Below are 16,713 nucleotides of genomic sequence, written 5' to 3'. Positions count from 1 at the left end.
CGGTGGGAGATGGCCGACTTGTTGAAAAAAAAAAAAAAAATAATATATGGCTTTAATAAGTCTAACAGAGAAGTTTAGTAAAGAATAATTTCAGGTTTGAATTATTTTATAAAAATTACAGTATTACTATAGAACAATTTAAGCAATTTACAATATGAAGTATTACAATTGAGTATTTAAAACGATGAAATTTGAACATTATAATTTTGAAGTATTACAAGAGAACAATTTAAACAATTTACATATGCCCAAGGTGACATACAAGAACTTGACTTACTTAAACAAGAATCTAGTTTAGCTCTTGCAGTTGAACTGAGTCCCACCATAGCACTGTTGATATTATCCTCCAATGTCTGGTGCAGGCTCTTGATGTGTCTTATGCTTGTCTCAGTGTTATTAAGTGCTGTCTGTGTTAAACAGATATTAAAAGTGTGTATCATAAAAACTGGGTAGAACACTTTGTAACTCATGCGATGCTCTACATTTCGTAGAAAATATTCAATTCACAAGAATACTGTAAAGTATAAGTACTGTAAACACATTTTAAAACTTTAGGTACTTTGCCATACATCACCTGAGTAGTTTTACAAGCTTAAATATTTCAACAATAAGCTGATAGTACTTTCCCTCTGATATTTAAGGTTTTCACTGTTACAATAACCATATTGAAGCTTGAGTCACCCATCACTCTGCAACCTGTGACATATGTACAAACTTCCTACACTTCTTGCAGTTTGGCAATACCATTCTACACTATCATGGGCAATAACTTGCAAGATTTATTACTAAATTTAGGAATTTTTTCACCCCCATTTGTTTTTAATTTAATACACTGATTTGTTTCATATATACATTTTGTGCAGGCTCATATTTATTTGGTAGAGAGTGGTGAGGAACATTAAGTCCAAAGATGTAGGAATAAATCAAGAAAGAATAAATAGGTGGAAGCAGGGAGAGATGAAAGATTAATGGATAAATGGAGGGAGGGAGGGATGAATGAAGAAAAGAAAGTGGTAGGAAGGGAGGGGGATGAGAAGGAGAGAGGAAGGAGAGGGGGGAGGGATAGAGACAGGAAGGAAGGATGCAGGAAGGATAATATATGCTACTTCTTCTTACACTTAGGTCACACTACACATACATGTACAAGCACACATATATCTATATACATATACACACACCCTTCTGGGTTTTCTTCTCTTTTCTTACTAGTTCTTGTTCTTGTTTATTTCCTGTTATCTCCATGGGGAAGTGGAACAAAATTCTTCCTCCGTAAGCTATGCGTGTTGTAAGAGGCGACTAAAATGCTGGGAGCAAGGGGCTAGTAACCCCTTCTCCTGTATAAATTACTAAATTTAAAAAGAAAAACTTTTGTTTTTCTTTTTGGGTCACCCTGCCTCGGTGGGATACGGCCAGTTTGTTGAAAGAAGAAAGAAAGATATTAATGTTCTTAGGTAGTAGGTTGGTAGACAGCAACTGCCCAGGGAGATATTACTGTCTAGCCAAGTGAGTGCACAATGAAAGCCTGTAATTGTTTTACATGATAGTAGGATTGCTGGTGTCCTTTTTTGTTTCATAAACATGCAAGATTTCAGGTACGTCTTGCTACTTCTACTTACACTTAGGTCACACTACACATACAAGCATATACATACACACCCCTCTGGGTTTTCTGCTATTTTCTTTCTAGTTCTTGTTCTTAATTATTTCCTCTTATCTCCATGGGGAAGTGGAACAGAATTCTTCCTCCGAAAGCTATGCAAGTTGTAAGAGGCGACTAAAATGCCGGGGGCAAGAGGCTAGTAACCCCTTCTCTTGTATAAATTACTAAATTTAAAAAGAGAAACTTTTTGGGCCACCCTGCCTCGGTAGGATACGGCCGGTTTGTTGAAAGAAGAAGAAGGATTGCTGGTGTCTTTTTTTCTGTCTCATAAACATGCAATATTTCAGGTACGTCTTGTTACTTCTACTTACACTTAGGTCACACGACATGCATGTACAAGCATATATATACACACCCCTCTGGGTTTTCCTCTATTTTCTTACTAGTTCTTGTTCTTATTTCCTCTTATATCCATGGGGAAGTAGAACAAAATTCTTCACCTGTAAGCCATGCATGTCGTAAGAGTCGACTAAAATGCCGGGAGCAAGGGGCTTGTAACCCCTTCTGTATACATTACTAAAGTTAAAAAGAAACTTTCGTTTTTCTTTTTGGGCCACCCTGCCTCAGTGGGAAACGGCTATTTGCTGAAAGAAGAAAAAAATATTACTGTTGTTTGGGTGTGCCCTGAAATCGTGCTGTCACATCAGTTGTGCCAATTCTGAAGTTTATTTATTTGTTAAGTAAAGCAAAAATGAATGAGTGAATGGGAGTTAAAAAAGCAGAAAGGAAAGATTAATGGAAGGATGAGTTTGAAAGAAGAAGGCAGGGAGGCAAGAGTTGATTTTTTACATACGAAAATTGGGCATGAGCTGTGTGCTGCTGCTTAATTCTACATGACAGTTAAACAGTGGGAATGAAAGCTATATTCCTTTGTCACTTTCCATCATCAAGACAACAGAAGCATAGCTCTGCTACTGTATCTACAAACACTGTAGGACACCAGGAACATAGCTCTGCAACTGTAACTACAAACACTGATGATGGGACACCAGGAACATAGCTCTGCTACTGTAACTACAAACAGGTAACAGCACATCACTTCTCCAATAAAGATAAGATTTTGTTCAGATTTTTAACCCCAAAGGGTGAGTCACCCAGGATAACCTATGAAAGGCAGTGTATCATTGAGAGACTGTCTGTCTTATTTCCATTGGGAAGGGATGGGGGGGCCCTCAATCTTGTCCCCCAGGATGCGACCTACAGCAGTTGATTAATACCCAGATACCTACTTGTTTAGTAGGTGAACGAGAAAAAAGGTGTAAGGAAGCACGGCCAATGTTTCCACCCTTACCAGGAATCGAACCATGGACATTCAGCATGTGAAGTGAGTGTTGCCTACCAGGCTACAGGCCAGGTAGGTAACACTGAATGCTAAGTGTCACTGAAGATGATTTACTACTTGACATATAGTAGTTCACAAAATTATTAATGAAGACAGACACAGAATGAGTGTGACTATAATGGAGCTCCCACATTCTTCGCCTTCATCTATTAAAACTGAAATAAATTAGAGAAAAATATTATACATTTTTTGCTTACCAAAAATGCTTGTCTTAAAGCATCCGAGTCAGCTGTGGATGTGTTTATTTTGCCTGCCTGAAGAGTTGATTGTAGCGAAGATTGCAATACTGTGTATGCCTGAAACATAAGAATTTCTATTAATACAGCTTATTAAAGTATGAGATTATGATATACAGTTGTTATTCTAATTATAACAGATAGTGTGTCGGTCTAATGAGTGCTAAATTGTGGGTCTGAAAACATAGTTACCACTCCTAGGAAAAGTTGAAACTTCCTTAATGGGGTGAGGGGATGTCTTTTAAATCTCTCTTAAATCCAAATGATGGCACTCTTTTTCCATGTTCTTAGTAATAACAGACAATTGTGCATTTTATGAACTTTGTCAAATGCTTCGAAATGTCTGATTGCAGATTTCATCCATTAAATCTGACATTCATAGTTCTGCTTGAAACAGTCAACATTCATTCTTACTCAAGTGTGTGTGCATTAGTGTCTGCTAGATTGTGGGTTCCAAGCATGTCCATTGTAGTCATGTTTAGTGGTAAGAACAAATTATCAACTGCCAAAACTGTAGTCTGATTGCATAAAAAAAAAATTCACATGTTAAATTTGAATTATATATTTTACAGTTGAACCCTTAAGTTTGTGAGGGTTAGATTCCTAAAAATTCAGCAAATTTAGAATTTGTGATGAACACTAAACTTTTTTCCAACGAACTGGCTGTATCCCACCAAGGCAGAGTGACATATAAAGAAAAATGAAAGTTTTCTTTCTAAATTTAGTATTATTATATTTTTTTTTTTTATTATCACACCGGCCGATTCCCACCAAGGCAGGGTGGCCCGAAAAAGAAAAACTTTCACCATCATTCACTCCATCACTGTCTTGCCAGAAGGGTGCTTTACACTACAGTTTTTAAACTGCAACATTAACACCCCTCCTTCAGAGTGCAGGCACTGTACTTCCCATGGAGATGGGAAGTAAATTTAGTAATTAACACTAAATTATGACCATATAATAAATATTGTTTCAGCATTTCATTCCTTTTATTACAGGTTTTACACCTCTTTAAGTATATTGGCAATCTAATTAATAATAGCATTCAAAGGGAAAATTGACCCGAGAGATCAAAGTGAGAAATCAATTAAGCACCTTATGAACAAAATCCTATGGTTAGCTTGCAATTTAAGTGTCTTGTGTCAGGCTAAAAAATAAAATGGCATGAAAAACCACATGAATAATAAATCTATTATTGGAGATCCATCACTAAACATGTAAGACATTCAAAACAAGTGAATTAAGATTTCAAAAGCCTGTATGTTTTGGGGTTTGACTGTACAGCTGGTATCAATTACCAACAGAATTACTTCAATCAGTACATATCATACAATGGGGAGGTAAACTATTGTTAAATATGCAATAGTAAAAAGAAAACTCCCTCTTTCCCTTTTGTACAAAGGATCCACATATGTACTTTGCCAACACTCAGGCACCAACTAACCTGGTTAAAGTCTAGATATCCTTGAGCAGGGAATCCTTTCCTGAGAGTCTGTTTAAATCCTTCAGCAAGCTGGGTCTCAATAAGTGTCACAGCATGATTCAGCATGGCACACACACCGTCAACACTATTTGATGCTATAGCACGTCTGGTAATTGAGAATATTGGTGATAGATGAGCTAGGAAGAAACCTTGAGATTGTTTCTCCAAATTCTTTATAAAACAATACAGGTACAACACCAATTTACTGGCAATGGATCGTCCGGCACCTTTTTTAGTCTGGATAAAATTACGAGACTACTTTTTTGCCAAAATAATTTACCTGGCAGCCTCAGACAGCATTGCATGTACTGTACTACTGTGTGCTCACTTATATTGATTACACTACAGTTGTTGGTGTTGATCCCTTGATTCTGTGTGATTCTCAAATTTTTTTGCTAACAATTAATCCAAGCTACAGTTAACCCTTTCAGGGTTTCGGCCGTACTAGTACGGCTTACGTGCTAGGGTTTTTGACGTACTAATACACATAAATTCTAGTGCCTTTAAATCTTGCGAGAAAAGGCTGGTAGGCCTAGATGTGAGAGAATGGGTCTGTGTGGTGGGTGTGCACTCTAGAAAAAAACTCTGGGACCCAGTGGCGCATTGTGGGAATGCCATTTTAGTAGACCTTGTCCACCATGCCTCGCGGTAAAAAGCTCCTCACTCCTCAGTGAATTGGGACACTTTTGTTCCCCAGTGACAGTTCTAATACTGATGGAAGTGCCAGTGAAGACGAGTTTCAAGGTTTTGGTGAGGTTTTGACTGAAACTAATGACCATAATATCAATAATAGTGAGGAAAACCCAGACGACCCTCAGCCTTCCACCTCTGCTGCTGGGCCGTCTTGTTCACGCTCAGTTGTACCAGAATCAAAGAGGAAACTCCTATTTTCCCAAATCCCAGACTCAGATGTGAGCATTTGTGATGATAGTGATAGTGAATATGAACTACAAGCTCTTCAAACCAGTTCCATTAGTGATAGTGAAGTGCAATATTCCCCAGTGAAGCGTCAGTATATACGACAATATATGCGCTCTGGTAGTGTGCCATATGCTATTCCAAGGGGAAGGAGTACATCCCGTGGCTGTACAACAGGAACTGACAGTGAAAATGACGATGATACTGTTGCAATTGGGATGGGAAATGTGCATGGTGGTGGTGGTGCCGGCCGTGAGGCACCAGCAGTGGCCCATGCTGCCACCCACGCAGCTGCCTCAGCTGATCTACAACAAAGGCCACCATCCCCCACCCACCCACCACACCAGTCTCCACAACCACAACCACCTGTCATTGTCCAGTACCCACCAGCAGACCGCACCTGGGATTGGCAGGAAGCTGTCAATTTTGTTCCAAATCCCCACCAGTTTGATGACAGCCAAAGTGGAATACTGCCATGTTGTACACTGGGAAACAATGCCAGTGAACTTGAATGTTTCGAGTTATTCTTTGATGAACCCCTGATGGAAAGTATTGTCATGGAAAGCAACACATACTACGCGTACACCATGGCAAACATAATACATTCACCAAAATCACGTCTACACCAGTGGAAGGAGACAACTGTGGCTGAGATGTATCTTTTCTTTGCCACAATAATGCTTATGCCACATATGTATAAGCACAGTGTCAAATCATACTGGTCAACAGACTGCCTGATTGCAACCCCAGGTTTCAGTGATATAATGCCAGTGAATTGATTTGTGCTACTGTTACGTATGCTTCACTTCTTAGACAAAACCAGGCCTGACAGAAACGACAGGTTATATAAGATTAGGCATGTGTTTGTGTATCTGAAAGAGAAATTCAATATGTATTTTTATCCCTTCAGGAAGCTTGTAATTGACGAGTCTTTGATTCTGTTCGAAGGAAGACTTGTTCAAGCAGTACATACCAAGCAAGAGGAAACGCTTTGGTGTAAAGTTGTTTGTGCTTTGTGATTGTTACAGTGGTCTGGTATTGGATATTATTGTGTACACTGGAAGTTATACATTGCAAAATACCAGGAAGTTATTGGGCATCTCTGGTGATGTGGTTAGAACAATGATAGAGCCATACCTTGGTAAGGGGCATATATTATATACAGATAACTGGTACACAAGCCCCACACAGTGATTTTTTGCGAGTGAACATGACAGATGTGTGTGGCACAGTGTGTGCAAATCGGAAACATATGCCCAGGTTTGATGCTGGCACTCGTAGAGGTGAGGTGCAGGCGTTTGCTGCAAATGACATCGTCCCATTTCGGTGGCATGACAAACGAGATGTCACACTGTTGTCATCAGTTCACCCTAATGAAATGGCAGACACTGGCAGGCAGCATAGTGAGAGCAATGAACCCATTCTAAACCTGCAGCTGTGATGGACTACACCCTCAATATGCATTCAGTGGACAAATGTGACATGCAGATTGGGTTTGCTGATTGTGTTTGCAAGAGTTTTAAGTGGTACATAAAACTCTTTTTCCATCTTCTGGACATTTCCATGCTCAATGCTTATAATATGTATAAGATGAGGACCAGAAGCAAACCACCATATGGCGAATTCTGTTTGTCTGTCATCAGACAAATAGTATTCAAGTACCAAGGAACAACAACTGCAATAGACCACCCACCAAATTTTCAACAATTTCCTTCTCGTTTGAAGCATGGTGATCACTTCCTGGTAAAACTGCCTGTTACTGCTTTCAAGAAAAAGGCTCAGAAGAGGTGTTACGTGTGTGCACATACAAAAAAATGCCCACAACAATGCAGAGACACTCGTTTTATGTGTGAGAAGTGTAAAACACCACTGTGCATGACACCATGTTTCAAAGACTTCCACAGGCTGCAGAACTTCTAGAAACATTCCCTGTGACTGTTTATGTGTATATAAAATATAGAAAAATAGTAATAAACAACATTTCATATCGTTTGTGTAAATATTTTCTGTAAACAAAACAATGACAACAGTGTTTATGCCGTTATTGTGTAGTATTCAAAAAGAAATAACTTACAAAATACTTATCATATTGGTCTCACAGGCCATAAAAGTTACTCGGAAAAAGAAAAATGAAAAAATAAAAGAAAATAGTACATAAAATACTAAATGAAAGAATACCGGGTGACAGCAGTCGGCGATGTTACCACATGATGCATATTTTCTGTCAACTTCACGCCTCCATATCTCGGTAAATATTGATGGTAAAAATTTTTTATTTAGCCTATAATGTTTAGAAAAAAAAAAAAACTATTTTTCCATAAGAAAAAATTATTTTTTTTTTTTTTTAAATTTGGCCGACCCTGAGAACAAGTCTCTGACAGGGCCTGTTGACCTTGAAAGGGTTAATGATCAGCTCCGTAGCTCCAGTAAAATTCTGAGATTGACCATTTAGAGAGTGGTTGTACAACAACATTCTTTGTAAGTACAGTAATAAGTCTTTTTTCATTTATGCTAACATTAAATTTAAGTTTCTAGCAGACCATAGTGGGTTAGAGGTGTATTGTTGAATTATTATGTGACCTCTTTTGGTTTGGCAAAAATAATATACTGGCAAACCCTAGGAACAAAAGGTTGCCGGAAAACTGGTGTTGTACATGTACAGTAGTGTTACAGATAAGACAGTAAGGAATGGCCTTCTAATCTTAAGTAAAAAATACTACACTAAGAGCTATCCATACCTGACACTTTTCTTCACGATATAAAAAGCATCATCAACTAGAGAAGAAGTGTTAGCTGTCTCTTCTACAATGTCCATAGCTAGTGCCTTCTTGAAAGATTCATTAAGATAAAACTGCTCTAAAATAGTGTAGTCAGCCACAATCACTGCCATGTCACACACCATTTGTGACTGTGACAATTTTCCTTCAAATGCTGTCTCTTGTTTACTGCGTTCTGTTTTATCTGCGATGGAAGCTTCAAAATCAGCCTGCAAAACACATTATTTAATGTACACTGAGAACTTGTTGCAGTGTAGCCATGCCCTTCAACTACAGTATTTTTAAATAATTAAATAAATTAAAAAAAAAAAATGGGAAATGTGAGTAGGCATATTTACATCCAAAAATTAGCTAACTAGACTGAAAATTAATCCCATCCACTTTTTTTTTTTACAAGTCATTCAAGGTGGTCAATTCAGAATGTAAAGGTAGAGTTTGTCAGATTATACAATCCAGAGTTCAAGAAACAGTGTGTATCAAGTTATGCCTTACAGGACAGTACTCAATCAGTTTCTAAGAAGCAAATCTACAGTACTTACTGACACTCGTCTACGGATGAATCTGAGGTAGAGCTCAGCTCTTGCATTAATGAGGGTCAGCTCTCCTAATAAAGTGTCCAGGTCCCGTGGGTCTGGCTGGTCTGCACGTGGTTCCTTACCTCCACTATACCTGATTATTGTTGTTATATAAGTGGCAGAAATTACAGTAAATAACAACTTTTATCAACTTTTTTTTAACACACCAGCTGTATTCCACTAAAAAAAAAAGTGACTTGAAAAGGAAGAAACACTTTTACCATCACTCACTCCATCACAGGCATGCCAATACCACAGTTCAGATGCCCCTCCAAAACTGTAATATCCTCACCCCTCCTTTAGAATGCAGGCACTGTATTTCTCACCTCCAGGACACAAGGTTTATACAACAAGATATTACAAGGACCTCAGTGGAAATAAGTCGGACTTTTTTGGGTTATCCTAGGTAATTTACACTACGTATAACAACTGTGCTTATGTGTACCTGTGCCTAAATAAACTTACCTTCTCCCTCCAATCTTTCGTAGAATGACCCCTATCCCACCTTAACTCCAGTACAGATTTATACACCCACCAAGTCGTACTATATTGCTCCACCTCTCTAAATGTTCAAGCCAACTCAACAACCTCTACTCAGCCCTCTAGATAATACTTTTAGTAACCCTGCACCTTCTAATCTTCAAACTATAAATTCTTTGCACAATAGTCACACCACACATTGTCCTCAAACACCACGTCTCCACTGCCTTAAGCTTCCTCCTCACTGAAACATTCAAAAACCATGCTTCACACCCACATATAAGTGTTGGTGCCACTATGCTCTCATACATTTTCCCTTTTGCTTCCATGGATAACGTTCTTTGTCTCCACAGATGCCTCAATGCACCATCCACCTTTTTTCCTTCATCAATTCAATAGTTCACCTCGTCTTTCATACACCCATTTGCCGACAAGTCCACTCCCAAATATCTGAACAAATTCACTTTCTCTATACTCCCTCCTTCCAGTCTGATATCCAGTCTTTCATTATCTAAATTATTTGTTACCCTCATTACCTTGTCCTCTCCTATGTTCACTTTCAATTTCCTTCTTTTACATACCCTCCTGAATTCGTCCACCAACCTTTGCAACTTCTATTCAGAATCTCTCAAAAGCACCATATCATCGACAGAAAGCAACTATGACAACTCCCACTTTGTATTAAGAGTCTTTATCTTTCAATCTCTCACCCTAACATTTACTTCTTTTACAAACTGGCCATATCCAACTGAAGTAGGGTGGCCCAAAAAGAAAAACGAAAGTTTCTCTTTTTAACTTTAGTAATATATACAGGAGAAGGGGTTGCTAGCCTCTTACTCCTGGCATTTTAGTTGCCTCTTACGACACACATGGCTTATGGAGGAAGAATTCTGTTCCATTCCTCATGGAGATAAGAGGAAATAAACAAGGACAAGAACTAGTAAGAAAAATAGAAGAAAACCCAGAGGGGTGTGTATATATATGCTTGTACATGCATGTGTAGTGTGACCCAAGTGTAAGTAGAAGTAACAAGATGTACCTGAAACCTTGCATGTTTATGAGGCAGAAAAAACACATCAGCAATCCTACCATCATGTAAAACAATTACAGGTTTACATTTTACACTCACTTGGCAGGACAGTAGTACCTCCCTGGGAGGTTGCTGTCTACCAGCTTTCTAGCTCGGTCTTTTACAATTCTAAACATTAATATTCTAAACGATCATGGTGACATCCCGCATACCTGTCCAAGGCCTACTTTTACTGGAAAATAATCTCCCTCTCTCCTACATACCCTAAGCTGAGCCTCGTCCTCATAATAAAACCTCTCAACTGCTTTAAGAAACCTATCACCTATTTATACATGTGTTGACAATATCTGCCATACTGCTTTCCTATCTGCCTTTTCTATATCCATAAATAACGTTCACTTACATGCTTCAATGTAAGCACTTGGTATACACATTCCCTACGGAAAAACACAACTGATTACCTTAGTGAACTACGAACAGAGGACACAGTGGCCTCAAGTCGCCTGTGTTTCCTCATCTCTGCTAGAATGCGTCCTGCCTGACGGTCACATTCCCGCTGCAACATCTCTATTACAAGTGACAAATGACCAGGACCTGTGCAAAAAAATGGGGTTTTAATTAAGTATAATAAAAGAAAGAATAAAAAGAAAACATTCAATTTTCACAGATGCAATGCAAAATAAAAGAATTTATTTTGCTATGCCATTATTCAATTTTTTTTTTCCCAACAAACCGAGTTGTATCTCATTTTGCAAAAATTATTTTTATGACGTGGCGAGTAATATACATCTGAATGTGTAGTAAATTTTTAGAATTTTTTTCATTTGCTTTTTAATTATTCTGTATAATGCATTAAATTCACCATCTAACATTGTTACGAAGTGGGAGGAGCTAAATGAGAGGGGAAGAGGCAAGCAGTAGCATTCAGTTCTGGTTAGTCATCATGGGCGTCAGATGTTAGCCGTGGTGCTAATAAAATGTTGTGTAATTATGCTAATATTAGTAATAAAGGTTATCTATCTATTACATTTATTACAAATTGATATCAGAAACATGATAAATACCCTAGAATTGTAATAAAGATACTGAAATGAATAACATAGACCTCTGGTCTATAACGAAAGAAAATGGTGTTTACATCAGGGGAAACACTTCTAGATCACTCTTGTCATAAGAAAATAGCTATTATTATTATTGTTATTATTATTATAATTTACAATTTATAAAAATTTATAATTTATAATAATAATAATAATAAATATTCGATCTGGAGCATTTTGTATAGGTTTGGTAGTTAACATTTAAAGCACTCCAGAGTGATTATTATTAATTATTATTATTATGATTATCATCATCAACATACCTTGTTCACAGATTTTCATCATTTCTTAAGCTGCCACAATACACTGAGAATGTAAACACACATATGAACACACCAGCTAACCCCTTTACTGTGAACTTCTTTTGTACTTCTTCCATTTTCCTCTTGTTTTTTCTCTTCCAAGTGCTGCTGCACTTCTAACTCTATCTTCTACTATGGGATGCACAATAAAGTACAAATTTATTGATGAAATATGTAGTCTTGGAGATTGCTTGATGCTGAGATGCAACACTAACCCCTTTACAATGAACTTTTGTACTTCTATCATTTTCCTCTTGTTTTTCCTCTTCCAAGAGGAAAAACAGGAAACTTGTACAAATACAGTGGACCCCCGCATAACGATATTATTTCAATCCAGAAGTCTGTTTGGGTGCCGTTTTAGACCGAATTTGTTCCCATAAGAAATATTGTGAATTAGATTAGTCCATTTCAGATCCCTAAAAATACACCTACAAAAGCACTTACAAAAATAAACTTACATAATTGGTCGAGTTGGGAGCTGATCGTTATCCGGGGGTCCACTGTATGTAGTCTTGGAGACTGTGAAAGCTAGTGTACTGAGTGGCTATAGGAAGGAGATTAAGATGCTTGAAGCTGAGACTCTGTGGTGCCCGTTCATGACCCAAGTTTTCATACAGTATACAATAACAACTAGTTAAGAGAGCCTGTTGTAACTCCACGTTGTCGGTAAATGAGTATGTCGGTAAGTGAGGAGAGGGTGTACTCGTTTACTGGCGACTTGGACTTATGATGGGCTCTCTGACCAGTATGCATACCTAAATAATGTATATTAGAGCTGATTTCCTATATTCTGTTTAATACAATATACAGTACACTACTGTATAAACATTTAAAAAATACCAGAAATGTTATAAATGGTGCAAAGGTGACGTTAAAACAATATCAAAGGTGGTTGACACAAAGCCACTGCCATTATAGTATGCTCCTCACTTAGCGGCAAATTTGTTTACTGATGTGGTCTTAGGAACAAAACTCAGTCGTTAAGTGAGGAGAGGCTGTAATACATTTTCTATTTAAACAAAAAAATCCTGTAACTCACTGGCCATTTTACCCTAAGAAAACACATCTATTTCCTTCTTTATCTATTTTCTTATAGACCACATGTCGGCCATCGCTAACCCGGCATCACTGGGACCTGTAGTGTGCTGGATTAGTGAGTTTGCCGGATTACAGAGGCTAGAATACACTTAATTAACTTATCAATAGAGACACTCTCTGCTATATCTTCTTCATTTTCATCACTACTTTCTCCTCTACTGGCTTGGTGCACAATTTCTGAGTGTATAATGATGAAATTTGAGTCAATATAATGATGAGTCAGTATCATGATGAAATTTTAAATTATGCTAGCAGAAATTAGTGCCGGATTACTGATGGAACCGGATAACTGATTGCCAGATTAGTGATGGCCGACCTGTACAGTGAAAGGAGTCGCCAGCTCCATGCTCTTGGCATTTTAGTCCCTTACAACATGTAAGGAAATTTTTATTGTATTGATGGATTTAGAAAAGGCATGTGATAGGGTGGATAGGGAAGCAATGTGGCAGATGTTGCAAAAGTATGGAATAGGTAGTAAGTTACTAAATGCTGTAAAGACTTTTTATGAAGATAGTGAGGCTCAGGTTAGGGTGTGTAAGAGAGAGGGAGACTACTTCCCAGTAAAAGTAGGCCTTAGACAGGAATGCATAATGTCACCATGGTTGTTTAACAAATTTATAGATAGGGTTGTAAAAAGTAAATGCTAGGGTGTTGGGGAGAGGGGTGAGATTAAATTATGGGGAATCAAATACAAAATGGGAGTTGACACAATTACTTTTTGCTGATGATACTGTGCTTTTGGGATATTCTAAAGAAATATTGCAAAGGTTAGTGGATGAGTCTGGGAGGGTGTGTAAAGGAAGAAAGTTAAGATAAGATTTTATTTGGAGTTTTAACCCCAGAGGGTTAGCCACCCAGGATAACTTGGGGTCCTCAATCTTGTCTCCCAGGATATGACCCACACCAGTCGACTAACACCTAGGTGCCTACTTGCTAGGTGAACAGGACAACAGGTGTAAGGAAACACATTGAATGTTTCCACCCCACTGGGAATCGAACCCAAACCCTCAGCATGTGAAGCCAGAGTTTTGCCAGCCAGGCCACGGGGTCCTGTGGCCTGGTTACAATGGACCTAGATAAGAATAAAGTGATGAGGGTATCAAACGATTTAGGTAAAGAAACATTAGACATCACATTGGAGGGAGTACAGAAGAAGTGAATGTGTTCAGATTTTTGGGAGTTGAATTATCAGATGTATTTATGAAGGAGGGGTGTTAATGTTGCAGTTTAAAAACTGTAGTGTAAAGCACCCTTCTGGCAAGACAGTGATGGAGTGAATGATGGTGAAAGTTTTTCTTTTTCGGGCCACCCTGCCTTGGTGGGAATCGGCCGGTGTGATAAAAAAAAAAAAAAAAAAAAATTATGAAGGATGAGGTTAATCACAAAAATGATGAAGGAAAAAAGGTCAGTGGTGCTTTGAGGCATGTGTAGAGACAAAAAAAAAAAAAAAAAAAAAAAAAAAAAAAAAAGTCATCCATGGAGACAAAGACGGGAATGTACAAGAGTAATGTGGTACCAACACTCGTATATGGGTTGCAAATGCTGCAGCGAGGAGGAGGCTGGAGACAGTGGAGATGCCATGTCTAAGGGCAATGTGTGGTGTAAATATTATACAGAGAATTTGTAGTGTGGAAATCAGGAGGACGTGTGGAGTTACTAAAAGTATTAGAGGGCTGGAGAGGGGTTGTTGAGGTGGTTTGGTCATTTAGATAGGATAGAAGAAAGTAGAATGACTTGAAGAGCATACAGTTTTGTAGTGGAAAGAAGGCGGGGTAGGGGTCATCCTAGGAAAGGTTGGAGGGACAGGGTAAAGGAGGTTTTGTGCGCGAGGGGCTTAGATTTCCAGGAAGTGTGCACGAGTGTGTTAGATAGGAGTGAATGGAGATGAATGGTTTTCGGGACCTAACGAGCTGTTGGAGTGTGAGCAGGGTAATATTTTGTGAAGGGATTCAGGGAAACTGGATAGCATAACTCTAGTCCTGGAGATGGGAAGTACAATGCCTGCACTTTAAAGGAGGGCTTTAGGATATTGGCTATTGGAGTGACATCTAAAGTGTCGTATCTGAGTACCTCTGCAAAGACAGTGATGATGTATGAATCATGATGAAAGTTTTTTCTTTCTTTTTTTTGGGTCACCCTGCCTCGGTGGGAAATGGACGATGTGTTTAAAGAAACAAACACGTATGGCTTGTTAAGGAAAGATTCCAACATGTTTCCCATGAAGAATTCTTAACTTAAGAAAACAATATTTATTTTGCTAATAGATCTTTCTGATAAGATTTATTACTCTGTTTACTACCAAGATGATTCTAGGGTCTAAATTAGAGGCACCAGTATATTTATCATTTTATCTAAGAAAAAAAAAAGTTATTAAATACTAAGCTGAATTTGAGGATTGTAAGTTATAAAATGAAGTCCGTATTCTGAAAGTAGATTGGAAATGCTGAGAAGAGATGGGTCAACAACAGACTATGATGTCTGTGATCATCTTGAAAGGTGGTTAGAACAACAGTGATGGAGATCGTAACTTCTCATTTGCGTTAACCTGTCTTGGGTGGAAATGACAAATAATAATAAAAAACTCATTATAAGTGCACAAAATGTACCTACCATAATATGTTTCAATGATGGGTTGTCGAACTTCGATGGTTCTTGCAATACCTTCAAACAAAAGGGTAATTGTGTCTGCCCAAATTACATGAGATCTTTTCTCTCTTGATCCAAGAGTTTGAGCAGCTGCTAAATTTTGAGCAGTTGTTTCCTGAATCTGTGACAAAATAATATATTTGTCAATGACAAATAATAAAATCCAGTAATAAGGAGGGGTGTTAATGTTGCAGTTTAAAAACTGTAATGTAAAGCACCCTTCTGGCAAGACAGTGATGGAGTGAATGATGGTGAAAGTTTTTCTTTTTCAGGCCACCCTGCCTTGGTGGGAATCGGCCAGTGTGATAATAAGAAAAAAAAAAAAAAAAAAAGAAAAAAGTACAGAAGATCAATGATTAGAGGGGTCGTGGTGGTCAGTACAGTCCCTGCACTCTGAAGGAGGGGTGGTGGTGGTGGGAAGTACAGTGCCTGCACTCTGAAGGAGGGGTGGTGGTGGGAAGTACAGTCCCTGCACTCTGAAGGAGGGGTGGTGGTGGGAAGTACAGTGCCTGCACTCTGAAGGAAGGGTGGTGGTGGTGGTGGGAAGTACAGTCCCTGCACTCTGAAGGAGGGGTGGTGGTGGTGGGAAGTACAGTCCCTGTACTCTGAAGGAAGGGTGGTGGTGGGAAGTACAGTGCCTGTACTCTGAAGGAGGGGTGGTGGTGGGAAGTACAGTGCCTGTACTCTGAAGGAAGGGTGGTGGTGGGAAGTACAGTCCCTGCACTCTGAAGGAGGGGTGGTGGTGGGAAGTACAGTGCCTGCACTCTGAAGGAAGGGTGGTGGTGGGAAGTACAGTCCCTGCACTCTGAAGGAGGGGTGGTGGTGGGAAGTACAGTGCCTGCACTCTGAAGGAAGGGTGGTGGTGGGAAGTACAGTCCCTGCACTCTGAAGGAGGGGTGGTGGTGGTCAGTAAAATCCCTGCACTCTGAAGGAGGGGTGGTGGTGGGAAGTACAGTGCCTGTACTCTGAAGGAAGGGTGGTGGTGGGAAGTACAGTCCCTGCACTCTGAAGGAGGGGTGGTGGTGGTCAGTACAGTCCCTGCACTCTGAAGGAGGGGTGGTGGTGG

General features: G+C 38.9%; 1 protein-coding gene across 3 annotated transcripts in view; it reads right to left on the bottom strand.

Annotated features, from left to right (window-relative positions):
• The window catches only part of Cog4 (conserved oligomeric Golgi complex subunit 4), a 121,161-nt gene that overhangs the window by 47,799 nt on the left and 56,649 nt on the right, over positions 1 to 16,713 (bottom strand). For all 3 annotated transcript variants that reach the window (XM_070101407.1, XM_070101411.1, XM_070101417.1), the window contains exons 6-12: positions 15,612 to 15,768; positions 10,963 to 11,095; positions 8,956 to 9,085; positions 8,378 to 8,625; positions 4,683 to 4,827; positions 3,200 to 3,298; positions 278 to 407 (exon numbers count right to left, since the gene is read on the bottom strand). In XM_070101407.1, coding sequence (XP_069957508.1) covers positions 278 to 407; positions 3,200 to 3,298; positions 4,683 to 4,827; positions 8,378 to 8,625; positions 8,956 to 9,085; positions 10,963 to 11,095; positions 15,612 to 15,768 — 1,042 coding nt within the window. The remainder of the gene's footprint in view (positions 1 to 277; positions 408 to 3,199; positions 3,299 to 4,682; positions 4,828 to 8,377; positions 8,626 to 8,955; positions 9,086 to 10,962; positions 11,096 to 15,611; positions 15,769 to 16,713) is intronic.

This window comes from Cherax quadricarinatus, chromosome 5 (genome assembly GCF_038502225.1).
Source record: "Cherax quadricarinatus isolate ZL_2023a chromosome 5, ASM3850222v1, whole genome shotgun sequence".
Classification (NCBI taxonomy): Eukaryota; Metazoa; Arthropoda; class Malacostraca; order Decapoda; family Parastacidae; genus Cherax; species Cherax quadricarinatus.
The sequence above is the reverse complement of the archived record's forward strand: the minus strand, read 5'-3'. Positions and strand labels throughout refer to the sequence as shown.